At 47.0% G+C, this 22,829-nt stretch overlaps 1 protein-coding gene across 5 annotated transcripts in view; it reads right to left on the reverse strand.

The window, feature by feature from the left end:
* Positions 1–22,829, reverse strand: part of LOC149855478 (uncharacterized) — a 233,254-nt gene that overhangs the window by 107,739 nt on the left and 102,686 nt on the right. For 4 of the 5 annotated variants that reach the window (XM_090021385.1, XM_090021383.1, XM_090021384.1 and 1 more), the window contains exon 6: positions 11,953–12,045. In XM_090021385.1, the coding sequence (XP_089877511.1) occupies positions 11,953–12,045 (93 nt within the window). Of the gene's footprint in view, positions 1–7,493; positions 7,593–11,952; positions 12,046–22,829 lie in introns of those variants that run through there. The other variant, XM_090021386.1, reaches the window with a different exon arrangement.

Genomic DNA, 22,829 nt, shown 5'->3' on the forward strand with positions numbered 1-22,829 from the left:
GATGGAGACCAGGCACATGCTCCTGCCCTACAGAAAGCTGGTGAGGGGAGGGAAAGAAGATATCACAACATTAACAAAATTCTTTGGAAAGAAAGAAAAATCTAAATTTAAAATCTAAATCTAAACCCCATTTAACTTAAGTGCATTAGAATATGTAATCCATTTTATACCAGTGTTATTTTAACTTACTCAAGTTAAGCCAAGAGTGATGTCTGAACCCAGGCGTTTCCGCATTGAAAGCGTGAGTGGCCAGGTCTACATGAGATGCTTTACTGCGCAGTAGACTAATCTACTGTGCAGTAAGGAGTCACCACCTACATGTGTAGGCATTTACTGCACAGCAAATTAGTCCACTGCACAGTAAATTCACTGCGCAGAAAACCCAAATAACTTTAATCGCAACTGTAGACACACCCAGCGTCTACTACCCGAGGTTGACTCACTCCTCTGGAAAGAACAGCCGCTGTTGCATCCTTGTTCTCTCCTCACCAGTTTGTAGCCATATAGCGTCTCCTCTGTTATGCAGAGATTACGAATGCTTTAGAAAGGACTTTCTTTTTGTTCAGCGTTTGGATAAGGCCCAGCATGGAGTCCACCTATTCCAGGACTGGAGCTCCTCTGTACTACCACAATATAAAAAGTCATCTTACAGCCATCATTTGAGAAGACAAATGCCCACACTTGCCTAGAATGGCTGAGCATGGCTTATATTATTGTAACATTAAATAGGAAGGGAAACAACATTAGCTGCTCAAACAAGATGTGTTTGAACCCATCTATTTAATTGCATCTGCCAGGAACTTGCTTTTTTAAACAGAACTGGCTACCATTACTATTTGGTCCAACCGTTTTCCAAGTCCTGAGTAACAAGATTTTCTAATTTGGAAAGGCTGCTTTTTTTTTTTCACACAAGTGTGCCAAGCAGCAAAATAAGGAGGGGAAACATATAAATTAACCTCTAGAAGCTACGGTTCCTCCTTTAATATATGAAAGGGGCTGGGGTGGGGGTGAAGAATAAGGGGGAAAACAGACTTTCTTCCCCATGCATTTATCCCCATGCACTCGAATGTTTCCTACACATACAACATGAATGTAAATAGGCAGGGAGGATGTTTCTACTGAGATAGCTCCTGGGAACACAGAACAAGTTCGGTTTTGTAGCCATTTCTTATCCTGAAACATGCTATTATAGTAGTAGTAAAAGATATATTCCAGTACTTGTAACAGTAGCTAAGGCGGCAAAACCTGTAATGCAAGGTGGAAACAAAGGGGGCCAAATATAAGGCAAATAAAGGCATAACACGAGTAGACCTTAATTTGAAATAAGGCTAAATTAGTAAAGGTGACCAATATTTAACTTTTAGTCATAAAATGAACACTAATGTGGTAAACAAATAACTAGGGTGTTAACTGAAGGCCTCAAATGCCTCTACACGAATGCTCGAAGTATGGGGAAGAAGCAGGAGGAACTCGCCCTCCTCCTAGCTGTCACCAGCCCTGACATAGTAGGGATCACAGAAACGTGGTGGGACTCATCGCATGACTGGGCGGTGAGTGTCAAGGGCTATAGGCTATACAGGAAGGACAGGATAGGAAGGAAAGGTGGAGGAGTAGCACTCTACATCAAGGAGGAATATACTTCCTCGTTAATTAGCATGGGGGTAGAGGGGGGGCACTCTGAGGTGCTCTGGGTTAGAGTAAAAGGCAGTCCAGGGGAGAGAGACTTAACGGTGGGAGTCTACTATAGACCTCCCAACCAGGGAGAAGAGCTCGACCTGGAATTCTTAGGTCAGCTTACAGAGGCAGTGAGGGCTAAGGATGTGGTCATCATGGGGGACCTGAACTTCCCAGACATCTGCTGGGAGGAGCAGTCAGCCAAGTCTGATCGCTCACGTCGGTTCTTAGCCAGACTGCAGGACCTCCATCTAACCCAGGAAGTGCACAGTCCCACCAGGGGAGACGCCTTGTTGGACCTAGTGCTGGCCACGGGTGATGACCTGGTGAGGGGGCTGCGGGTGATGGGCCACCTGGGAGACAGTGATCATCGCTTGCTGGAATTCACCATCCAGCGTAAGGTGGCAAAGGGCTGCAGCAAGGCAACAGCCCTAGACTTTAGGAGGGCTGACTTCAACAAGCTAAGGAGGATAGTTGGGGAAGCACTGAGGACCCAGAGGGGAAGGGAATCGGATGTCGAAGGTGAGTGGTTGCTCCTTAAGGAGACGATCCTCCATGCCCAAAGGGAGGTAATCCCAACAAGGGTCAAAGGGAGCAGGAGGGCACATAAACCCCCATGGCTCACTAAGAGCATCCGGGAATGTCTCCTTGCTAAAAGGGAGGCATATACCCAATGGAGAGATGGGGTCATCGCCAAGAAGGACTATGTTATAGTCGCCCGAGGATGTAGGGGGGCAGTCAGGAGGGCCAAGGCAGAGTTGGAGATAGGACTAGCTTCCCGGATTAAGGACAATAAGAAGTCCTTCTTCAAATAGATAGGGGGTAAAAAGAGGGTCCCGGGTAATGTGGGGCCCCTGCAGGACACGATGGGCAACTTAGTCATCACGCCAGATGACAAAGCTAACATATTTAACGATTTCTTTGCCTCTGTCTTCCTAAGTAGGGACCAGTTCAGCCACCTCCCTGCTGGGCCCCCCTCGGGCCCTGAGAGAGACACGCCTGGGCCAAGGGTTAGCGAGGAGTTAGTTAGGGTACTTCTGGAGAGGCTGGACGTGTTCAAGTCCGCTGGTCCGGACGATCTTCACCCTACGGTTCTACAGGAACTGGCTGAGGTCATTGCGGGACCCCTGGCACGGCTCTATGAGCACTCGTGGTGCTCTGGCGAGGTGCCGGAGGACTGGAAGAGGGCCAATGTGGTCCCTATCTTCAAAAAGGGAAAAAAAGAGGACCCGGGAAATTACAGGCCAGTTAGTCTGACCTCAATCCCGGGTAAGCTCTTTGAAAAAATTATCCTGGCACACATCCAGGAGGGCCTTGCGGGGGAATGCATGCTCAGGGGCAACCAACATGGGTTTATCAGTGGCAGGTCTTGTCAGACCAACCTGGTGGCCTTTTACGATCAGGTCACCAAATCATTAGACGCAGGGGTTGCTGTGGATGTAGCCTTTTTGGACTTCCGGAAGGCTTTCGACACTGTCTCTCACCCTGTCCTCATCAAAAAGCTGGGAGACTGTGGTGTCGATGCCCACACGGTCAAATGGGTCGCCAACTGGTTGGAGGGCCGCACCCAGAGGGTGGTAGTGGATGGGTTCTTCTCGACCTGGAAGGATGTGGGCAGTGGGGTTCCGCAGGGCTCGGTCCTCGGGCCTGCACTGTTCAACATCTTCATCAGTGACTTGGATGAGGGGGTAGAAAGCACCCTGTTCAAGTTTGCTGATGATACTAAGATGTGGGGGGATGTGGGTGCACTAGAAGGATGCAATAGGCTACAAGCTGACCTTGACAGGTTGCAACGGTGGGCGGATGAGAATAGGATGGGGTTTAACACTGATAAGTGCAAGGTGTTGCACATGGGGAGGAAGAACCGGCACCACACTTACAGGTTGGGGAACTCCCCTCTTGCCAGCACGGAGACGGAAAAGGATCTTGGAGTCGTCATTGACTCCACGATGAACATGGGCCGGCAGTGTGGGGAGGCAGTCAAGAAGGCCAATCGTACCCTGTCATGCATCCACAGATGCATCTCGAGCAGGTCCAGGGAGGTTATCCTCCCCCTCTATGAGGCACTGGTCAGGCCGCAGCTGGAGTACTGCGTCCAGTTCTGGGCGCCACACTTCAAGAGGGACGTGGACAATATGGAAAGAGTTCAGAGGAGGGCCACTCATATGATCAGGGGTCAGCAGGGCAGGCCTTATGAGGATAGGCTACGGGACCTGAACCTGTTTAGCCTCCACAAGAGAAGGCTAAGGGGGGACCTTGTGGCCTGCTACAAACTGGTCAGGGGGGATCAGCAGGTATTGGGGGAGTCCCTGTTCCCCCGTGCGCTGCCAGGAGTGACCAGGAATAACGGTCACAAACTGGCGGAGGGTAAGTTTAGATTAGATATTAGGAGGCGCTACTTCACAGTCAGGGTGGCTAGGGCCTGGAACCAGCTTCCAGGGGAAGTGGTGCAGGCTCCTAGCCTGGGGATTTTTAAAAGGAAGTTAGATGAGCACCTTGCCAGGGTCATCTGACCCCGGTGCTCTTTCCTGCTAAGGCAGGGGGTCGGACTAGATGATCTACCTAGGTCCCTTCCGACTCTAGCTACTATGAAACTATGAAACTATAATAAGCAGGGATCTGGGTTTTTTGTTTGTTGTGGAAAAACACAGATTTTCCTTCAAAGGACAAAAATATGGACTTGTCTGTTTTAGGGAGAAAAACACAGATTCCTCTCCTTTAAAGGAGAAAAAAATGCAGGCAAGGGTGGGTTTCCCCTTGTAGGCTGGCAGAGTTACACCCTGCAAGGGTTTGCTTAGGGGCAGGAGTGGGAGGAGGGCGATCAGGTAGGGGTACCATGTGCATGTGAGTGCAACATGCATGTGGCAGCCAGGCAGTGTGGAGAGCAGCTCCCACAGCTCCCTCCAGGTACACCTCTGGGGGGAAGGCAGATTAAGGCCCCATGGCAAGGGAGGGAGGGAGGCAAGGCTGGGGGTGTTGCCCCGCTGGGTTGGTGCATGGAGCCTGGGGCTCAGGCGGGAACACGGGGCCTCGCTGGGGGAGCAGGACAGAGCCATGGACGACTTGTCCGGGGGTGGCAGAGTGTGGGTAGCAGCTCCTCATGCTGTGCACACTGCCAATGAGAGGGGCATTGGGGGGACACGTGCCCCCCAGATTTGTGCGTGGGGAGGGGGTGGATGTGGGCTGCCCACTGTGGGCTTGGGGGCTCCCCACTCTGCTGCCCTCCCCCTGGGGGCCTCTGCAGGCCAACGGGTGGGACTTGGCACAGAAGAGCAAAGCAGAGCGGGCAGGCTTCGTGCTGCCATCAGTAGCCCCAAGCTGGCTGCGCTTCCATGGCGAGGCACCCCTTGCCCGCCCAGCAGCAGTGAGGAATACAGCTCCATGCTGTTGCTGCTGCTGTCAGGTGGCCAGGGGACACCTTGCCATGGCAGGGTGGCTGGTGTGGGGCTCTCAGTGAATGAAGCCTCCCACCCTCCCGTACTGGGTCCTGCATGCTGGGTTGCAGAGGCCCCCAAGGGAGGGCAGCAGGGTGGGGATCCCCCAAGTCCACAGTGGGCAACCCACATCCTCCCCACACCCACGGGCTCCACTTCAGCAGTGAGACTCAGGAATTGCTGGGGGGTGGGAATCGGGGGGGCTGCAGGCCCTAGCCCTGGTCCTGTAGCTCTGGCAGCTGGGAGCCCACTCTGGCATGGTTGGGGGGGGGCAGGGGGCTGCAGGTCATGAGTGAGGGGCACCAGCGGTGCTGGGGGGATGGCAGGCTGTGAGGTGGGGAGTGAGGGGCATTGGCAGGGCCAGGGGGCTGTGGGTCAGGAGTGAGGGGCAGAAGCAGGGGCAGGACACCGGCATATCAGGGCTGCTCAGCTCCACAAAACAGCAGGGGAGAAAGCCGTAGCTGGATCTGTGTCCTGGTGAGTGAAAGGGGCAGGAGGAACTCTGATTTTCTAAGATATAAAAACCGAAATCAAACACCAAAATATGTAAGAATTTAGAATTTATTTTATTATAATGATTGAGGCACCGGTAGGCTTCCAAAATCCTTTAAAATTGTTAATATATCAATAAAACATTGTGTTTCAACTGATACCTATATAGATAAATAGATAGTTAGATATAGATATAGTGGCATTTCATTTTAATCATGGAAAAACACGGATTTGGGGTGTTTTAATCAGAGAATTTGGGGTGAGGTTAGCAGAGAATTTACGATTTTTAAACAGAGAAAACCAGGATCCCTGATAAGCTATACACATTTACAGAATAGGCATTTCTTTCAGTTTTATAACAGTTTGGGGAAAACAAAGATATTGAACATTGCAATTTTTAACCACACTTTGCCACGGAAACCTGCTGACTTACAGGCTAATGAGTCTATTATGTTCTTAGTAGATATCCTTTTAAATTTTAGGTATTTTTAAGATTTGTGAGGCGAGAAAGTGTCAAAGAGCACAAACTAATGCATATGTAAATTAGTAGGAGAGCGCATAAAAGAAAGCATGGAGCCCTGGGTAAGAAGACAAGGCAACACTTGGGAGTCTGCCTCTGACTTCCTAGCTCTTCCAGGGAAACTCCTGTAGGAGTGCAGGTGTTTTCATGGAGCAAGCACTGTTCAGTGTATCTTATTTCTCATTTATTTTCCAGTTTGCTGATATAACATTTTATTCTTGCTTTCATAACAAAGGGTTGCATTCAAGTTACTTGTTCTCACTGGCTACCTGCTGTCATCTGCGAGCTGTAATCCTAACACATCTGTAGCAACTGAAGCAGAGGGTAGCAGCTTGCTTCAATCTTGGTTATCACACCCACTCTCCAGGCTACAATTTTTGCCTCCCTAAATTTGGATGCACACAACTTATGAGGAAGAAATTACACTGGAACATGGCAGGCAGTAAAATCCCCAGCTCTGTAGCCAAGCAATTGCTGCCCCATGGCAATGTACTGCAACCACCATTCACTGCTTTGCTATAGTCTAAACAATCCCTTAACTCCATGCTGCTACATACACCACTCCAACAATCCAAACAAAAGGAGGCCAGTAACACATTGCTATCTGTTGCCTGCTATCCCGCACTGTAATACCGGGTATTTAAGTATATCACACATATACATACCCCTAGTCTTTTTTCCAAGCCTGGATAAACAGAGAAACAAGCTAGAACAACCAGTTTGAGCCCAACTAAAGAGGGAAAGGGAGAATCACTCTATTTTTAAAACAAAGTCTTAAGAATAAACTAAACTGCAGTTAACTGCACTGTGAAATATCATCAGAAAAAGAGCAAGGTATCCATTCATGTCAAACTTCAGAAAGAAGTCTGGTTATAAACAGCAGCTCTAACTACCCAGCTCACTAAATGAAGATTTCAGTTCTGAAATCAAGAGCAGATACACTGCGTGTCATTCTGGCGCTCTGATTGTCTTGCCTGAAAAGATTTATGGACATAAGATAAACATATGGCAAAATTTCCCTTTATTCTTACGTGCTGTTTAACTCCATCCAACATATCATTACCCTCTTTGTGGACATTTTAAAACAATTTAAATGCAGCAATTACTTACCTTCAAAGAGCCTGATATCAGCATTATCTAGGGAGGTAAAACAACTTTGCCTTCAAGAATACACATGCACACGTCAATAATTTAAAAGGGCAGAAGTAGAGGAAAGGACATGCACAGAAAGCTTTTCATATTTTGAATCAAACTGGGATTGAATAATGAGAATAAATCATCAAATGCTACAACAAGCAAGACTTAACAGCTATGCTCTCCATGGTAAAATGCACATGGGAGAGATTAGCAGGAACTCCGGACTAGCTCCTTACCTTGGGAAAGCCAGAGGCAACCCCGGTTGCTTGTAAATGCAGCAGCAGACAGCTCAGCACAAGCATCTTCCTCATGTTCAGCCAGCCTGAGTGCTTGGTGCAAAACCAACCACATGGAATGGAAAGGCTACACTGAGCAGTCGGCATTAGACTCAAGGGATGTTAGAGAGCCCTGCCCACTTTACTACCACAAAGCTAGTCCCCACAAATGCTCTTGTTTTTCTCAATAGAAGCAAAGACAGCAGGTGTGGCTGCGATCCAAGCATACATCATGGATTTTTTTTCCCTTTAAATGCAAAGCAATTGCTGATTTGGTTTGTTCTGTTTTTTTTAAAAACTAAAGGAGAGAGCAGTTAAGGAAGATTTTTTTTTTTCACCCTTTGGCATTGGCTTGATCTGGCGCTCTCAACATTTTATAAGACTCCAGTGGCGAGGATGTGGTCAGTTTTGGCTGGAGAAAGACTTTACCTCAACAGAACAGAAAGCAATGGTGTCTAACATGGGTCTACTTTACCACCTCCCAAATGGAACTCATGACAGACCCATTTGTTTCAACAACAAGAAACAAGGACGTTTTGCTTTTTCCCTATTAAACCCACACTTCTTCATCTTTCCCTCATTATCCTTAGCCAAGTAACTTCGTCCAAATTGGCTCCAGTGCCCAAGACACCCTGATGCGTGATGACAGAGACATAGTAAGGTTGCTGTGAAAGTCTCCATGAATGTTATTCTACTTTCTGGTAGTGCACTATCCCATACAACCAGAAGCATCACTGGCACGGTACTCTTGTTTTCCAGTATGACCCCTGTCGGCTATATTTCCAAGGTTGGTTCTTAAAATCGAACTCAAATAGCCACATGGCCATCTAGCTGCAAAGGAACGAAAGCTGGCATGGATCAGGACAAGGAAGAGAAGGGAATACAGAAAATAAAGTGTTCACCAAAATGTGGGTGACTGCATAGATTATTTCTGCTCTCTCTCCTGACTAGTCTCCCCTGCAACAAATTTTAAAGTCAGGACCTCCAGTATTCTCCCATCCTCCTATATTAAACAATACTGCCTGTGAGGTTTAAGTATGAAATAATCACTCTGATAAAGAATCAGAGGTGTCCTGGATTACAATGACATAAGGGCTTGCCTTATTTTGTTCAGCATTATTTATTTGTGTTTTTCTTCTCCATCCTCAGAAACCCACCAAATAAAAGGAGAAGTTCCTAAAAAGTCTCAGGAGTTTAAAACAATTAAGACACGACTCCCTTTACCAGATAAAGCAACACCAAAACACCAAAGCCCCCACTTTCTAAAAAGAAAACATGTTCTTGTAAGATTAGGCCAAGGTTATCAAACTCATCCCAATCCAAGCACCAGGCCAGATTTGGATTACGGAGCTCCCGGTAGGCCAGATCTGGACCTGGCAGCAGTGGTAGCAAAGGTGGTGGTGCCAGCGGCTATGATGGCAGGGCCAATAATGGGGCAGTGGCTGCGGCAGCAGGGCCAGGGATAGAAGCAGCAGAGCAAATGTGGCATGCCAAGCATGGCTGTGTCAGCAAAGCCCTGGCTCAGCTTCTTGTCCAATGGAGCCCTGTAGTCCCAGATTGTGTCATAGGCCCTGTTCCCACTGACCGTGTCCCTGGATTCCCCGGCCCACAAGGAGCCCCACAAGCCAGAAGGAATGGCTCTGTGGGACAGATTCGGCCCAGAGGCCATATGTGACATAACTGGTCTAAACTATTTCTCTTAAGACAGGGCTATCCAACTGGCAGCTCATGAGAGGCTAACATGTAGTGACAAAAAGCTGGGCTGCACATACAATGAGAGGTGGGGCTTGGGCAAGAGTGGCCCCCCTTGCATGGTATGTATGCATTTCTTCTGATCCTGCAACAATAGGTTCAACTACAGCTGTGGAGAAGGGGATATAAGAAAGGTGCTTATGTGACCTCAGCTTTATAGCAGCTGAGCACTTCATAACACCCTTGTGAGATAAAGAAATCCTATTGCTATTTCACACAAGGCACAGAGAGACTAAGCTTTGAGGTTACATGCAGAGGAAGTATTCTGTAGCTCGGGGATGATCAAGAGTAAATTGGATGCTTATCTTGCTGGGATCCTATGACCCCAGCTGACTTCCTGCCCTTTGGGCAGGGGGCTGGACTCGATGATCTCCCGAGGTCCCTTCCAGCCCTAATGTCTATGAAATCTATGAAACCTATGAGAGCTGACAGAAGTGACATCTGTCACACAACTGGCCCCCTGAAAGCGCTCTCGAGCTGCGTGACACGCGCACAGCTGAAGAGCACTTTAAAAGTGACCAATTGCATAATAAATTAATCCTCATCTAATGAGGGTTCAGATGAAGGTGCTCCAAAGTGGAGCGTTTTAGGGAACTTCTGTTCTCTAGGATGAGCTGTCAGCATGATTGGGGCTAGGCTGATGCAGCCCAGCCCCACCCCTGGTAGTGCCTGCAGGAAGGGAGGGAGGAGAACGGAGGGGGAGGGAACTGCAAGCTGGGGTCTTCCTGACCTGAGCCGAAGTGGGGGGGAGGTGGATTGGAGCCTCCCCCCTCCCCACCCCCCCAAGTCCTCCCCCCTCCCCCATAGCCCCTCCTGCCTCCAGCTCAGTTTGGGAGAATTCCAGCCCGCAGCTCCCTCCCAGACCCCTCCCCTTCCCTTCCTGCAGACAGCATCAGAGCTGGGAGGGAGGGCAGGACTAAGGGAGAGTGGCGGCAGGCAGGATCCTCCACTGGATGGGCTCCAAAGTGGAGCTCAATACCCCCACCCCACCCAACAGAGCAACCAACAGAGGAACATCTCTGTTGGGTCGGAGGGAGTCACTCTGACTCAGGGTACTTTATGTAAAGTGCCATGAGTTAGAGCAGGGACTTGCATGTCTGTCAGTGCTCTGTGCTGTGTAAGGAGTCTCAGGCTACCACCTTAACCACTGAAAACGCTTTTCATCTGGCATGGGCAGAAACCATGTTTAAAGAAGTGCCAAATGCCATATTGGAAGCAAACCTGGTTTTTATTGTCAGTCTCACCCAAACTGAGCAGTGAGAATCTGTAAAATGTGTGTGCAAGGAAGTAGTAGGGATTTGGGAAGAGAAGGCAAAAAATGAACCACCAGCCCATTCCCCAACGTGGTGATGCCCATAGTTTGATAACTGCAGTTCATTGAGATTCTGAATTAATGCTCAGCCCTTATTGATTACTGACCTCCTGGCTTCTCACTCCCTACAAGCTGGAAGCCTCTGCATGCTGTTAAAGGACAAAACACTTGAGATGGAGGAAAGAGGGAGGACCAAAGAAAGAAAGAAAAAGAATGGTGGCCTGAGAGAAGAGAAGCAATAATATTGATTACCAATAAATGGATATTTTTCTTGCAAGAAAGTGCCCGACTTTGGACTTTGAGGACCTCTTGGTCCCAACAGATCAGTTCCCAACCAGTCTGCTAGGAACAAATCCCTCATAGTTTTTTCCAGTTACTCATTCTATACATTTGCAAACCTTTGAGTGAAAGGGACTAGCTGTGTCTTTTGTAGCTATAGTGTAATGCAAATGCCAAGGGCTCGAACTGTGGGTTACTTTGTGTGTAGTGTCTGCAAAGCCTACTATGAAACACCTTGCAAGGGATGGAATAGAAATGTCATCATGAAGGGAAGATAACACCTTTGAGTGAAAGCTGCTTGAAGATGGAAAGTTCATATCCAGCTTCAGGGCAGTATGCTATGGACCTTAGCCCCCGTCACAGCAGGCCTCTCTAAACACTTTTTTTTTAGCAGCTTTTACAGCTCGAGTCTCTCAGCTGCTCCCCTGGGTGCCTTTGAACTAACAATGCTGTAACAGGGCCCCGAATGAGACCCTGTTACTAAAGGAACAGGGGCAGCTGAAGACAATTACAACGTGGGGGTGGGCCCTGCCCACGGAGAACCAATGAGGCCCAGACCCAAAGGATAAGAGGGAGAGAAGGTGAAGGAGAAATTGCCTTCAGGCACAAGAGGACAAGCTCGGAGTTAATTGAGACCCCAGGAGAGGAAAAGTGGAAAAGGATTCTGGCCTGGGATACCAGAGAGAGCCATGACGTTGGGACTCCAGAAGACAGGTCAGATACAAGACGGACGACTGCCTGGGTAATTGAGCTGCATTTTGGTGAGTGCAGGGAGAAGCGGAGCTGCACCTGGGGCTGGAGCCACAGCTGGCATTGAGGATCGGGGAGACTACACAGATCCGAAAAGACAGCGGGGAGGGACGTCCCCCGCCTGGACACCTAAAAAGTCCAGGAAAGCCAGAAGCCAGAACCCATCCCGAGTAGGGAGAGACAGTGAGGGTTGAGAGGGCAAGCCCCGACTGTGGGAGAGCCACGGAGTCTGCATGCCGGCTGCTGGAGAAAGATGCAGGCGATGGCTGGAATGAGCCGCTAATGAGATAATTGGTGGCGGATACTGGGACTTTGTGCGGTACTTACCGTTTGCATTAGTGGACTGGGATCAGCCCGGAGACTTTGCGGGGGGGCCCCGAGATCGGTCTGTTGGACTGCTTCCTCCTCCAAAGGGGGTTCCTGTAAATAATAGAAGAGAAAACAGCTGAATAAAAGCACTCGCATTATACCCGATCCAGCGTGGTACTTCCCATGGGTACTCTCTCAAATTTCACCCCCTTCCTCCCTATTTCTAGTAAGATCCAAGTCATGGCAGGAGAGAATCAAGAGGCTTGGGGGGGTACTCTGTGCAGACCCGCTGACAAATGCAGTAGTCATACAGGTGCTCTGTCATTTCAGCGCTAACAGAGGCTGGGAAGATAAAACAACATGGTTTCTGAACAATGCCTAGCTACTGGTTACAACTCAAGAGACCAGGAAAGCAAGGGAAGTATGCACTTTTTAAAAGCACCATGCAAGCATCAAGCTGAAGAACCTCAGGGGTCAAGATGTAATGAAATAGCTTTCATTAAAGGAAAACAAGAATGTATGCTGGACAAGTCTGAGTTATAAGGATCAGAGCAACTTGAAATATGCTGCCAATTAAACCATGAGAGGCAGGAAGTGAAGGTGTATTTTAAAGCAGAAGAGTATGTGTATGCCGGGTATTAGCATTAAACTGACAGTCCCCATTTTTCCAGAGAGCTGTTCTGCATTGGCAGAAGCAGCACGGCAAACTTCTGCATTCCTCTCTTCACCAACACAACCATCCTACTGGCCCCGTACTAAGAGTGAGTGCTGGTGACTCCCGAGTCATTTGGAGAACCAAGAAAGGTTCCAAGAGACAGTCCCACCAACATTAAATACTTACAAGCATTAAAGTAAATGATGTTGGAGTGATGCTGTAGCTATAATGGTTTATGAGGCAAGGATTTTTGTGGGGGTTATCTTTTATTGGACCAACTGTATGGTTAAGTCTTAGACAAGCTTTTGAATGCAATGCCGAAATGTTAATAGCAAATTTAAAGTGAAATACAGATGAAATGTAAATGATTGAACAGTATGGGTAAGGCACATGGAGCAAATCATTTTAAATTTACAAAATGTGCTCCCCAGGTCACTGCACAGCTGCATGCTTAAAGAGTAGAATCCCTCTGAGATGGATACTTGGCTTAGCCAATTTTATACTTCCTGCTCCCAACCTCTTCATTGGACCAGGGACATCAGAGATATGGCTGGAGCACTCTGGGCTCAAAAAAAAAATGTAGGCCAGAAGAATGCCCTTGAAAAGGATTCAGAGGGTGAGGGGGAGCCAACACGCCAATTAATGAAAATCAGAGTATTGAGGGACACCTACTCATGTGCTGGATGTTTGCTCCGACATGTGCTAATTAGCATGCACCAGAGCAGACTTGATTAATCAAACTAATTGGTAATCAATCAAGCTAATTATGCTCCAGCAGCCTCCGTGTCATGTGTATTCGGCATCCCATGCTTTAAAATGGTGGTGGGGGCACTTTAACTAACGCTTGTCATACGAGCTTTAGTTAAAGTGCCCCTGCTGCCATTTTGAAGCACAGGATGCTGAATACCCATGATGCTGCAGTCGCTTTAATTAGAATGGCTTTCAGAGCTGCTCTAATTAAAGTGTGCCCCCCCCCCCCCGAGCATATGTATAGAAGCCTTAAGGGCCTAGTTTTAGAGCTGTTTGGGTCCTGATTCTCCACTAGCATCAGGGAGGTAGACAGAAAGCTACCTGTGCAATGTGCCAAGAGAAGTGCAGGCATGCAAGACAATCTAGCTAGCAGCCATTACCCAGCTGATATGAACTCCCACTGAGAGGGGAAATGTGCCATCAGAAGTCCCTGAGCCTTCCCAGCCCCTCTCCCCTGCTTCAGCTTAATGCAAATAGCAGCAGCGTATACAGCAGACAGCCACCCAGGTGTGTGTTGGTCATGGCAGCACTCTGGACTTACAACTTTATTTCTGACTCACTTCCTCCACCCCTAGACTCAGCTCAAAGGGGACAGCAAGAGTCTAAATGAGCAATTCACTTTGACGTAGCTTCACCCCTTTCTCCCTAGCTAACTTCCTGGTTTTTGACCAATTTGTCTACTGCAAGGGCACAGTTCCACTGGTCCAACACAATGGGAGGGAGCAGGATATTAAGACATGATGTTCTTACCACACACACACACACACACACACACACACACACACACTCTGCTTCTTGCTTGCATAATCAGCTTAGCAGCAGCGATGAACGCACAACACAGTGAGCTCTCCAAGAAGCAGAGCCCATCCAGAGTCACATTAAGCCAGCTGCACTGCTCAGGAAATAATGCATACAAAGTGGGCACATTCTGTCTCAGCACCTTCGCCATGCTGGGGAGATAGAAATATGCCTTAAATGATGCTCTGGAACCATGCAGTGCCGCTGACTGGCTTCTCCCACCTCCTAGATTATATTTTCCTCCCAGCATAAACTGAGCAAACTAAGTATTTATCAATGCAACCTCCCCTTGGTAAGACAAGGCAATTGCAAGCCCAGACCCTTCCCTTCAGACCTCAATGGGCTCTGGAAGAGGCCTACAAGAGAATTAGCACTACAGCTATATTCTAATGGAGCTCATCTATACCCTAAGCTGAGTTACAGGCAGGTATGGTTTGAGAGATGCAATGGACATTTCAAGTGCACTTAATAATTCAGTAACCTCAGACTCATATTTAAAAGTGACTTTGGAACCAGCCTTGCCTGCATGGAATATACCAGTGTGGCTATGCTATTAGAGCCCCTCCTCTCAAATCAGAATTGCTAGAAGACTTTCACAAGCACCACACCAGAAAAGGGCAGTCTTATATAGATAAAGGAGTCCACAATGGGCAGAGATGAGCCAGTGTAACTCTTACCTGTTAAATTTATGCCTTACATTACACAAAAAGAAAAAAAACACCTAAAGACAAAAGTCGACATCCCATTGCTTTCAATTTTTCATTTGAAAATTTATAGGGTCTAGGCTCCCAAAGCACTCAATTAGTGCTCTTAAACATTTAATAAGAACAGGAATTGAAACAAAATGCTATTTGGGGGTTAGAGACAGAGGCAGATCTACCACCAGTCCTGTGAGGGCAGCTCTCACTGTGCTTGAGGTCTGTGCCTGTGATGAAGTGTGTTGGACTTTTAGACCATGTCGTCTCGTCTCACTCTTCCTAATATACCCGATATCACAGTACTGTGCTTATCTGTGTATACTAGGATCCTTGAGGGAAATTTAAACAATTCCCTTCTACTGTACACACAAATGGGTGCAAGTGATCAATCTCTTGGCCTGAAGCTGAGGATGAGAGCCAGGTACTGAGCTGCTGCTAGACTGCATAATTCACTGCCAGGTTTCAGAATAGAGTAGGAACCAGACATTCATGACACACTCTTTGAGACAGAACAGGAAAACTCTCCCTTAAGCACTGCCATCCATTTCAGCCATCCTTGCTGCCAACCCCACAGTTACAAACCATGACAGAGCATCCATCAAAGCTATTTCAGAGCAGGTTCTGCATCCAATCAAGATGGAGTAGACCGATGGAGTGAGAAAAGGAGCCTGCATTGTGTTAAGCAAAAGGACCTGAATGAGAAAAAGTACAGTGCTGCAGAGAGAGCACACTGCCCTTCCACAGGCACGTGAGTGTATACCCCCACTGCGCACCCAGGGAGATGCTGAAGGAGTTAGGTTTTGCTAGTATATATATTCTGAAAAACCCCCACATGTGCTTAAAAGCATGTTGATGAAATCAGCGGGCACCCTAAATGGGGAGTACCGGCAAATGTAATCAAGGATTCAAGAAACACCCCAATACTACTTGGAAAGGAAGAGAATACAGGTGCTCAACCAGGCCTAAGGAGAGTTGGGTTCAGTCTCCACAGACAACCCTTTGTTAGTTATTCAACTAAAACCATACTAGTTTGGGTTTTTGACAGCCCTCCTTTCCATTTAGAGGGGGGCTGGGTGAAAATGTTTGTGACAGCTGGAAGAGCAAATGCTATAAAGCTGAAGGGACAGGATTGTCCCAGCATGAGAAGAAGAGTATGCATTACTAGCTATTATCACTGGCATTTTTATTGCAGCTTTTCTTCGAGGACTTGCAGCACTTTAGCTGTAGGAAGCGAGTCTCACAGGGCAGGCAGCATACGCAGAGTGGGCTGGCCTGGTTTTCAGCAGAGTAGAGCATCTGCAGCTTGCATGAGGCCAAGTCAATGGGAGCTGCAAGCGCTCAGCAACCCTGAAAATGAGCTTGTCTGAAGTCACAGCAGCTCATAACTGGGAACAGAACCCAGGTTCTTTGCTTCTGCCACTCAAAGCCCGTCCTCTGGCAGGTTTTACTGCGTCTCACTTAGGCAAGTAAAAAGCAGTGAGTTGTCAAACACTGAAATGAAGACAATTAGTACTTCAATAGTACATGTTAACAGGCTGATTTCTGTCATGGACTACTGGATAATATTTAGCTCTTAATATAGTCTCTCCTATAAATCAGAGTAATTCCTTTGCCACCCTCCCCACCCTTCCCTTCCCTTCCCCTTTCCCCCTCCAACTAATGCACTAAAGTAAACTGGGGTTGGAAAGCCAAGGAGCTAATCAGTGTTTGTACTGTTAATGGAAACATTTTATACATCATGGATTACCACACACTTCAGTCAATGTACAGGTCACCTGAAACCAGTTAGGAAGAGAGGATTGTGTGCGTTAGTGTGTTTATATCACACATTCAACACCTGCACAGTATTGTTCAGAATCCTTTCTGTCCTAGCCCATGCCAGAGAAGCGGAGGCAGTGTGCAAGCACTAAAAGGGGATTCCAGCATAAAGTTACTTGGCAGAAAGCTAAGCTACTATGCTGTCTTTCTTCCCACATGAGGGGGATCATGTTCTCAGCACTTGGTAAATTTTAAACCAAAGGCCTCCAGATGTCAGATTTAGAAATCAATACCCAAGCTGCCTGGTGATGGCTTTAAGATGGGTCTGGAAGTGATCCAAATGTTTTGAGCAAACATTCATACTTTTGCTTATAAAACTTGTTCTGACTGCCAGGGCATCTTCCACCCCGGGACCTTTGATAATCCTCCCCCAGTCCAAACATCTGGGTATATTCCACTCTAATCCCAGGCATCCCAACCCATTCTGCTCTCTCTCCTCAGCTCCCAGAAGCATTCACACCAGGCTGAGACTCTCGGTAACATTTTCACAAACACCCACATGGCTCCAGCACTCAAAAGCCATTGTATTTCTAGGGAAATGGTTAGGCTTTTTAAATCTAAGCAAAATCCTAAGGAACAGCTAGGCTTTTTTAATTTTTACTTCTTGTCTATATTCACCGTTGGACTACAGCTAGTACTTCAAACCAATTGCATTTAAACTGATCCAAAATTCTACATCAACACCTTTCATTCAGTTTATATTGATTTAGGTACTCAACTCAATTTTCACCTGGAGATCAGCCACGTTTAAAATCAAAGAAAGAGCATCCACATGTTTATTTCAGTGGTTTAATCAAAAAAGAGATTTCAGCTAAGCTGACACAATTTAGAATTGAGATAAAATCTGAGTACAAAGCCAAAACATTCATTTAAAAGAAAGACACTGATCACAAAAGGATTTTTAAAAAAATCTATTTTGATAGATTTTCTTCAAATCTTATTTGATACTTTTTAGATCAATGCTTTTAGAAGTCCAGGCATTTACTTTATGAAAGATGTAAACCAGGAATTGATTTAGCAACTATTTCAGAAAAATGCTTTCAGATTAAAACTCAACTCCAGTGAATCATTCATCTATTTTATAGAAGTAATAGTTTGATCATGAAAATGCCTCAAGGAATCAAGTTCCTTCAGATGGTACCAATCTGACGAAGGCAACAGAACAAGACCTAGTTCCCTGGATGGTGATTTTCAGCAGTAGTCATCAACTGGCAAAAGCTCTTTGTGAATTAAGGGCAACTCCAAAGTGTAGCTGGAACATTAGGGCATAGTTTATCCATCTTTATTCTAGGCTAAGATTCATTCCAGGGTCTTTTAAAGAAAAATTTGTACTGCAAGGACAGACCAGGAGACAGCTCTCCCTGTGGGAAACTTAACACCCCCACAAAAAATAAGTAAACTGTAAACTTCCTCGCACAGCACTTTAGTGGGGTCAAAATGGAACCGAATAATCCCAGGTAACAAAAATGATAAAACAGCTCTTACAGACAAACAACAAATGTTTTGGAACAGAAACAAAATACTCACACATTATTAACTATGAAGGATAAGGATGATGCTTTTATTGTGGCAGACTATCCTATGTCTGCCTACTTCGGTGTTGTCCCCCCAGCCCCCTCCCCGCTTTTTCCCTATCTTCCTCTGAAGCAGCTGGGGTTTGTCCACCAAAGATCTCATCTGGTTTGGTAAGGCAACTCCTTTTCACATACTTCCTCACAGTAGCCAATGCAAGACAGAAAAAGGCAACGTACAAGCCCTTCAGGAAATAGAGAATGAGGGGCCAGGAAAAGTTGTTTGCTTTTCTAACGTCACTGGCCTGACATTTCCAAAACCACGTAGCTTTTCAATGGAGGCTCTCCTCAAAGGGTGCCATTATCCTCCAACAAAACACAGTGCTCCTGCAGTATCCATCAGCTTCCCTTCTTGGGATTAATTTTGCCACTGCTCTAAAGAGGAATCAAATGACAGCTCCCTGTGAGTTAATTAAAAAGGAGCCTTTTTCTGCAGAACCACAGCTGAGGTGCTGCCTGCCAAAGAGGGACACCCAGCTCCAGCAAAGATATATAAATATCAGGAAGGGTATTTTTGTGCCTGCCTGTTCTCTGCAAAGTATCATTAAAAATTCCAGCAAGCCAAAATGTCAAATTAGAATCCAGTGGGTTTGGGTTCCCATGGCCCAACTCTTGGCCAGATACAGCATCAATGATGCTCTCTTCTCTGCAGTGCCTAGTCTTTTGGGGAAAGGGTCTTCAGGCCCCTAGGCTGGCAGGCAGGCTGCTTCAGTTCCAGCAGGAGATACCTCATCTGGCATGTAGGAGCACTGGGACACAGCACCACTCCTAGCCTCCTCCTCTGCAGATACAATGATGGATGCTGTGGTCTGGTGCTTTGAAAATCAGGGCAGGCTGCAGAGACCACACGATGCAGAGCAAAAGCCTGGTGGCTCAGTACAGTCTCTTTTCCATGTTTACCTTGTGTGGTGGAGCAACTAGAGAAAACATACCCTTTTTGTTGGGGCTCCACACTGCAAGGGCACTGAATGGCACCAGCTCTGACCTGGCAAGGCATTTAAAAAGCACACAAGATTTCAACGGGACACTTGAGCTTGAAGTGAGGCACTACCTGAAGTGTTGTGCTAAACCTGAAATACCATCCTCAGCCCCTTGCAAGATCAAGCACGTGGGAAACGACCAGAACATAGCAACCACAGCAACAGGGAGGCTTTAAGACCTCTGTATTGCCATTTGCACAGGGATCATAGGATCATAGAAAATGAGGGCTGGAAGGGACCTCAGGAGGTCACATCTAGTCCAACCCCCTGCTCAAAGCAGGACCAGCCCCAACTAGATCATCCCAGCCAAGTCTTTGTCTAACCAGGTCTTAATCACCTCCAAGGATGCAGATTCAACACCTTCCCTGGGTAACCTGTTCCAGTGCTTTACTACCATCCTAGTGAGACAGTTTTTCCTAATCTCTAACTTAAACTTCCCTTGCTGCAACTTGAAACCATTGCTCCTTGTTCTGTCATCTGCCAGATGGCAGCACATATAAATTGTATTTGGTTTCCTGAGTGATAACTTCTGCTGAGCTCCAACCTGGAGATGTTCTGCAGCATGAAATACCATCAATCTAACTATATTAAGATTGCTACATAGTATGCCACACACAGACACACACACACACACACACACGCACAGAATATTAAAGAGCTACTGCCCCTGTCTGTGAAAAGAACACGGTTGACAGGAGCACCATGACAGTACCATTTGGCAGGGGGTGACAGAGTTCATTTGCTGGTTTCATGTCTGTGGTGATACTGCCTTTGCCTAGTTTTAGCTTTCAGAAAATATGGACTAAAAGAAAAATAAAATGTTCTTTTGACATGGAGATGAATAGATCCTCGGCATCTTTGAAACTCACGGATGGGCATTAACACCAGCGCTGTCAGAACAGATGCCATTACAAAGGTGCCAGGTTCTGTAAATCAGGCAGTGTTGGGCCTAACCACTAGAAGACTTTCTTAGCTTGCACAGTATCTAGACATGGATAAAAAAAAAAAAAATCACCCTGATCCTGGTTGAGCCTGCTCTTCAAACAGCGCCATTTCAAAGGAGCAGAAAAGAATTCCTGCCAACAGCAAGGACTGTGCATCTTACTGAGAGTCTGACAAGTGCACAGAGCAGTGAGGGCACGTGCTTCACAAGCTCTTGGGAAATCGAGGCAAAAATATGCAGTGACATATCTGTGATATCTTTTATTGGACCAGTTGCTCAAGACCTGAAGAACATGCCCAAAAGCTTGTCTAACCTCTCCCCCAGCTATGCAGTTGTTCCAAAGAAAGATATCACACCAAAACCCCTTGCCTCATACAACCCCTAGAATCTCATTATGTTTGCAAATACACAAATCAGGAGCCATCCTTACACCCCATCTCCTAATTTCCCAACCTGGTGGAAGTGACCTAATGATAAAAACCTAACCACATAAGAAATTCCTGCCCAGAAGAACATTCCACCTTTTTACCCTTTGTGAAATATAAAACACCATAACCAGAAGGAAATATGACTACATCCTGCTTGCCACCAAACAGCTTTGAGGTAACCAGACTATTCCAACTTTTCTCTGAGCCTAACGTGCATAAAATGAACGGTTCCAAACAGGAGATTTTACCACACCTTTAACTCCTATGTGTCGCAGAGCACTGAGGTGCCTGCTACTTGTGGAGCAGCCAGTAGGGAGCCCAGCTGCCGGTTGCCAGAGTAACCGGTGGGAGTCAGCTGACCGGAAGGGGCAGGGCCTGGCTCCTATATAACTCCCACGCTGAGGCTAGGCAGGCAGTTTCCTGCTGGTGGCCGGAGGGGAAGGAGCTCTGCCGGACGGAGTAAAGAGGAGAGGCCAGACTGCAGGTATGGCCTGAGATTGGGGAAAGATGGAGCAACCCGGTCGTGGCAGGAAGAATTTTGTTGTAGCCGATTGGCAGAGATTTACCTTATAGCCTAGGGGCTGGAGTTTTCTGTTTACAACCAGTGGTTTGGGTGAGGCTATTAGGGGTTGGAGGAGGCCTCATGGGAGACCCATGGTGGTGCGAGAGGCCCCAGAGCAAAGGGGCAGGCAATTGGCAAGCACCTGCGGAAAGCCGGAGTGCCAGAGGGTGCAGAGAGACACACACACACACACACAAGGGCTGCGGAAAGCCCGAGCGCCACAGAGAGAGAGAGAGAGCACAGAGAGAGACACAAGGGCTGCAGTTAAGACAGAAAGAGAGAGAGAGAGGGCACAGAGAGAGACACAAGGGCTGCAGCTAAGACAGAACAATGTCCGATACATCAGCTAGGCTTGGAGCGTGGTACAGGGGTGGTTGGAGCCACGCATAGCCCATAAAGCTGGGGTGCCCAGAAGCCCATTATAGAAGCAAGACCTGGGGTAGCAGGAGAACCGTGACCAAGAAGATGAGGCAACCTCCCTTTAATTTACATAAGATCAAGGCATGGCAGGAAAGAACGAGGGTGCTTTGAGGCAAACTTGGTGCGGTAGGGGGCACGAGGGGAGATCACGGCCACCCCTAGGACCCCACTCCATGACACTATGACACATGAACTTTCATGTCTACCTAGGAGAACTTTTACAATCTTTTCTTTTATGCCTGATGAAGGGTGATTGCAATGAAAATTTTTTTTTTGCAAAAATCTAGTTGGTTGAATAAAAGAGATCACCTCTACCACAAGTTCTGATTCCTTAGTGATAAATGAACATTCCCAGATTTCACTAAGGAGAAGCACAGGACAACACAGAAATCTGAAGTCAGTCACAAGTTGCCCGAGCAAGAGGGACCCACAGAATGAAATAATTTCAAAAAAAGCTAAAACAAGGTGTATAAACAATGGAAAATGGTTAGTGCTCCATTAATATACTAATTAATAAAATCACATTAACTCTATAGAGAATCCATTCAATCACAAAGGCATTGGTATGCTACCAGCTCTTCCCTAACTCCCATGGGATCATCATCTACAACTCAGCATGCCCCCTGAAGGATGGAAGAGGCAGCTTGACCTTGAGGCATGAGGAATTAGCAAGATCTAATCAGGTTAGTGGTGCACAGAGGGTTTTCCAGAACAATGAGAACAGCATCAAGCCAACCCCACTGTGCACTAATCCAGGAAAATGGATGCATCAACTGTCCGCAGTGGGGTGCTGAACCTGGGAGGGGCGATGAGCAGAGAGTGCGGAGCTACATTGCTCTACACCAGGAAAGCTCTAAAGCTTTCCATTTTCTACGCCATTTCAGCAGAGAGACCCCCTCCCCCCCAAATTATAATCACTGTTGCCCAACCCAAACTGCCACATACTTTAACAGTTTGGGGATTCCTTCTTTCATTGTGGACAGCACCAGGAAACAACACTCCCCAGACTGGTACCTAGGCAGCGGGAGAAATTTGTGTTAAAGGAGGGAGGGCCCCAAGACAGAATCCTGGCTCCACTGGAGTCAATGGCAAAACTTTTGCTTGCTTCTTTAAAGCCAGGACTTCATATCCAGAGTTCCCTACTGACCAATGCCTTTGCTAACAAAAAATAAGGGAAATAAAGTTCCCAACAGGACCATAAAAGGGAGCATTTTGGACATTTAACCAAATGCCTGTTCCTTCAAATACACTACTCAGCAGGTCCCAGACTGT

This window comes from Crocodylus siamensis, chromosome 11 (assembly GCF_052110815.1).
Source record: "Crocodylus siamensis isolate JL-2025a chromosome 11, ASM5211081v1, whole genome shotgun sequence".
Lineage (NCBI taxonomy): Eukaryota > Metazoa > Chordata > Crocodylia > Crocodylidae > Crocodylus > Crocodylus siamensis.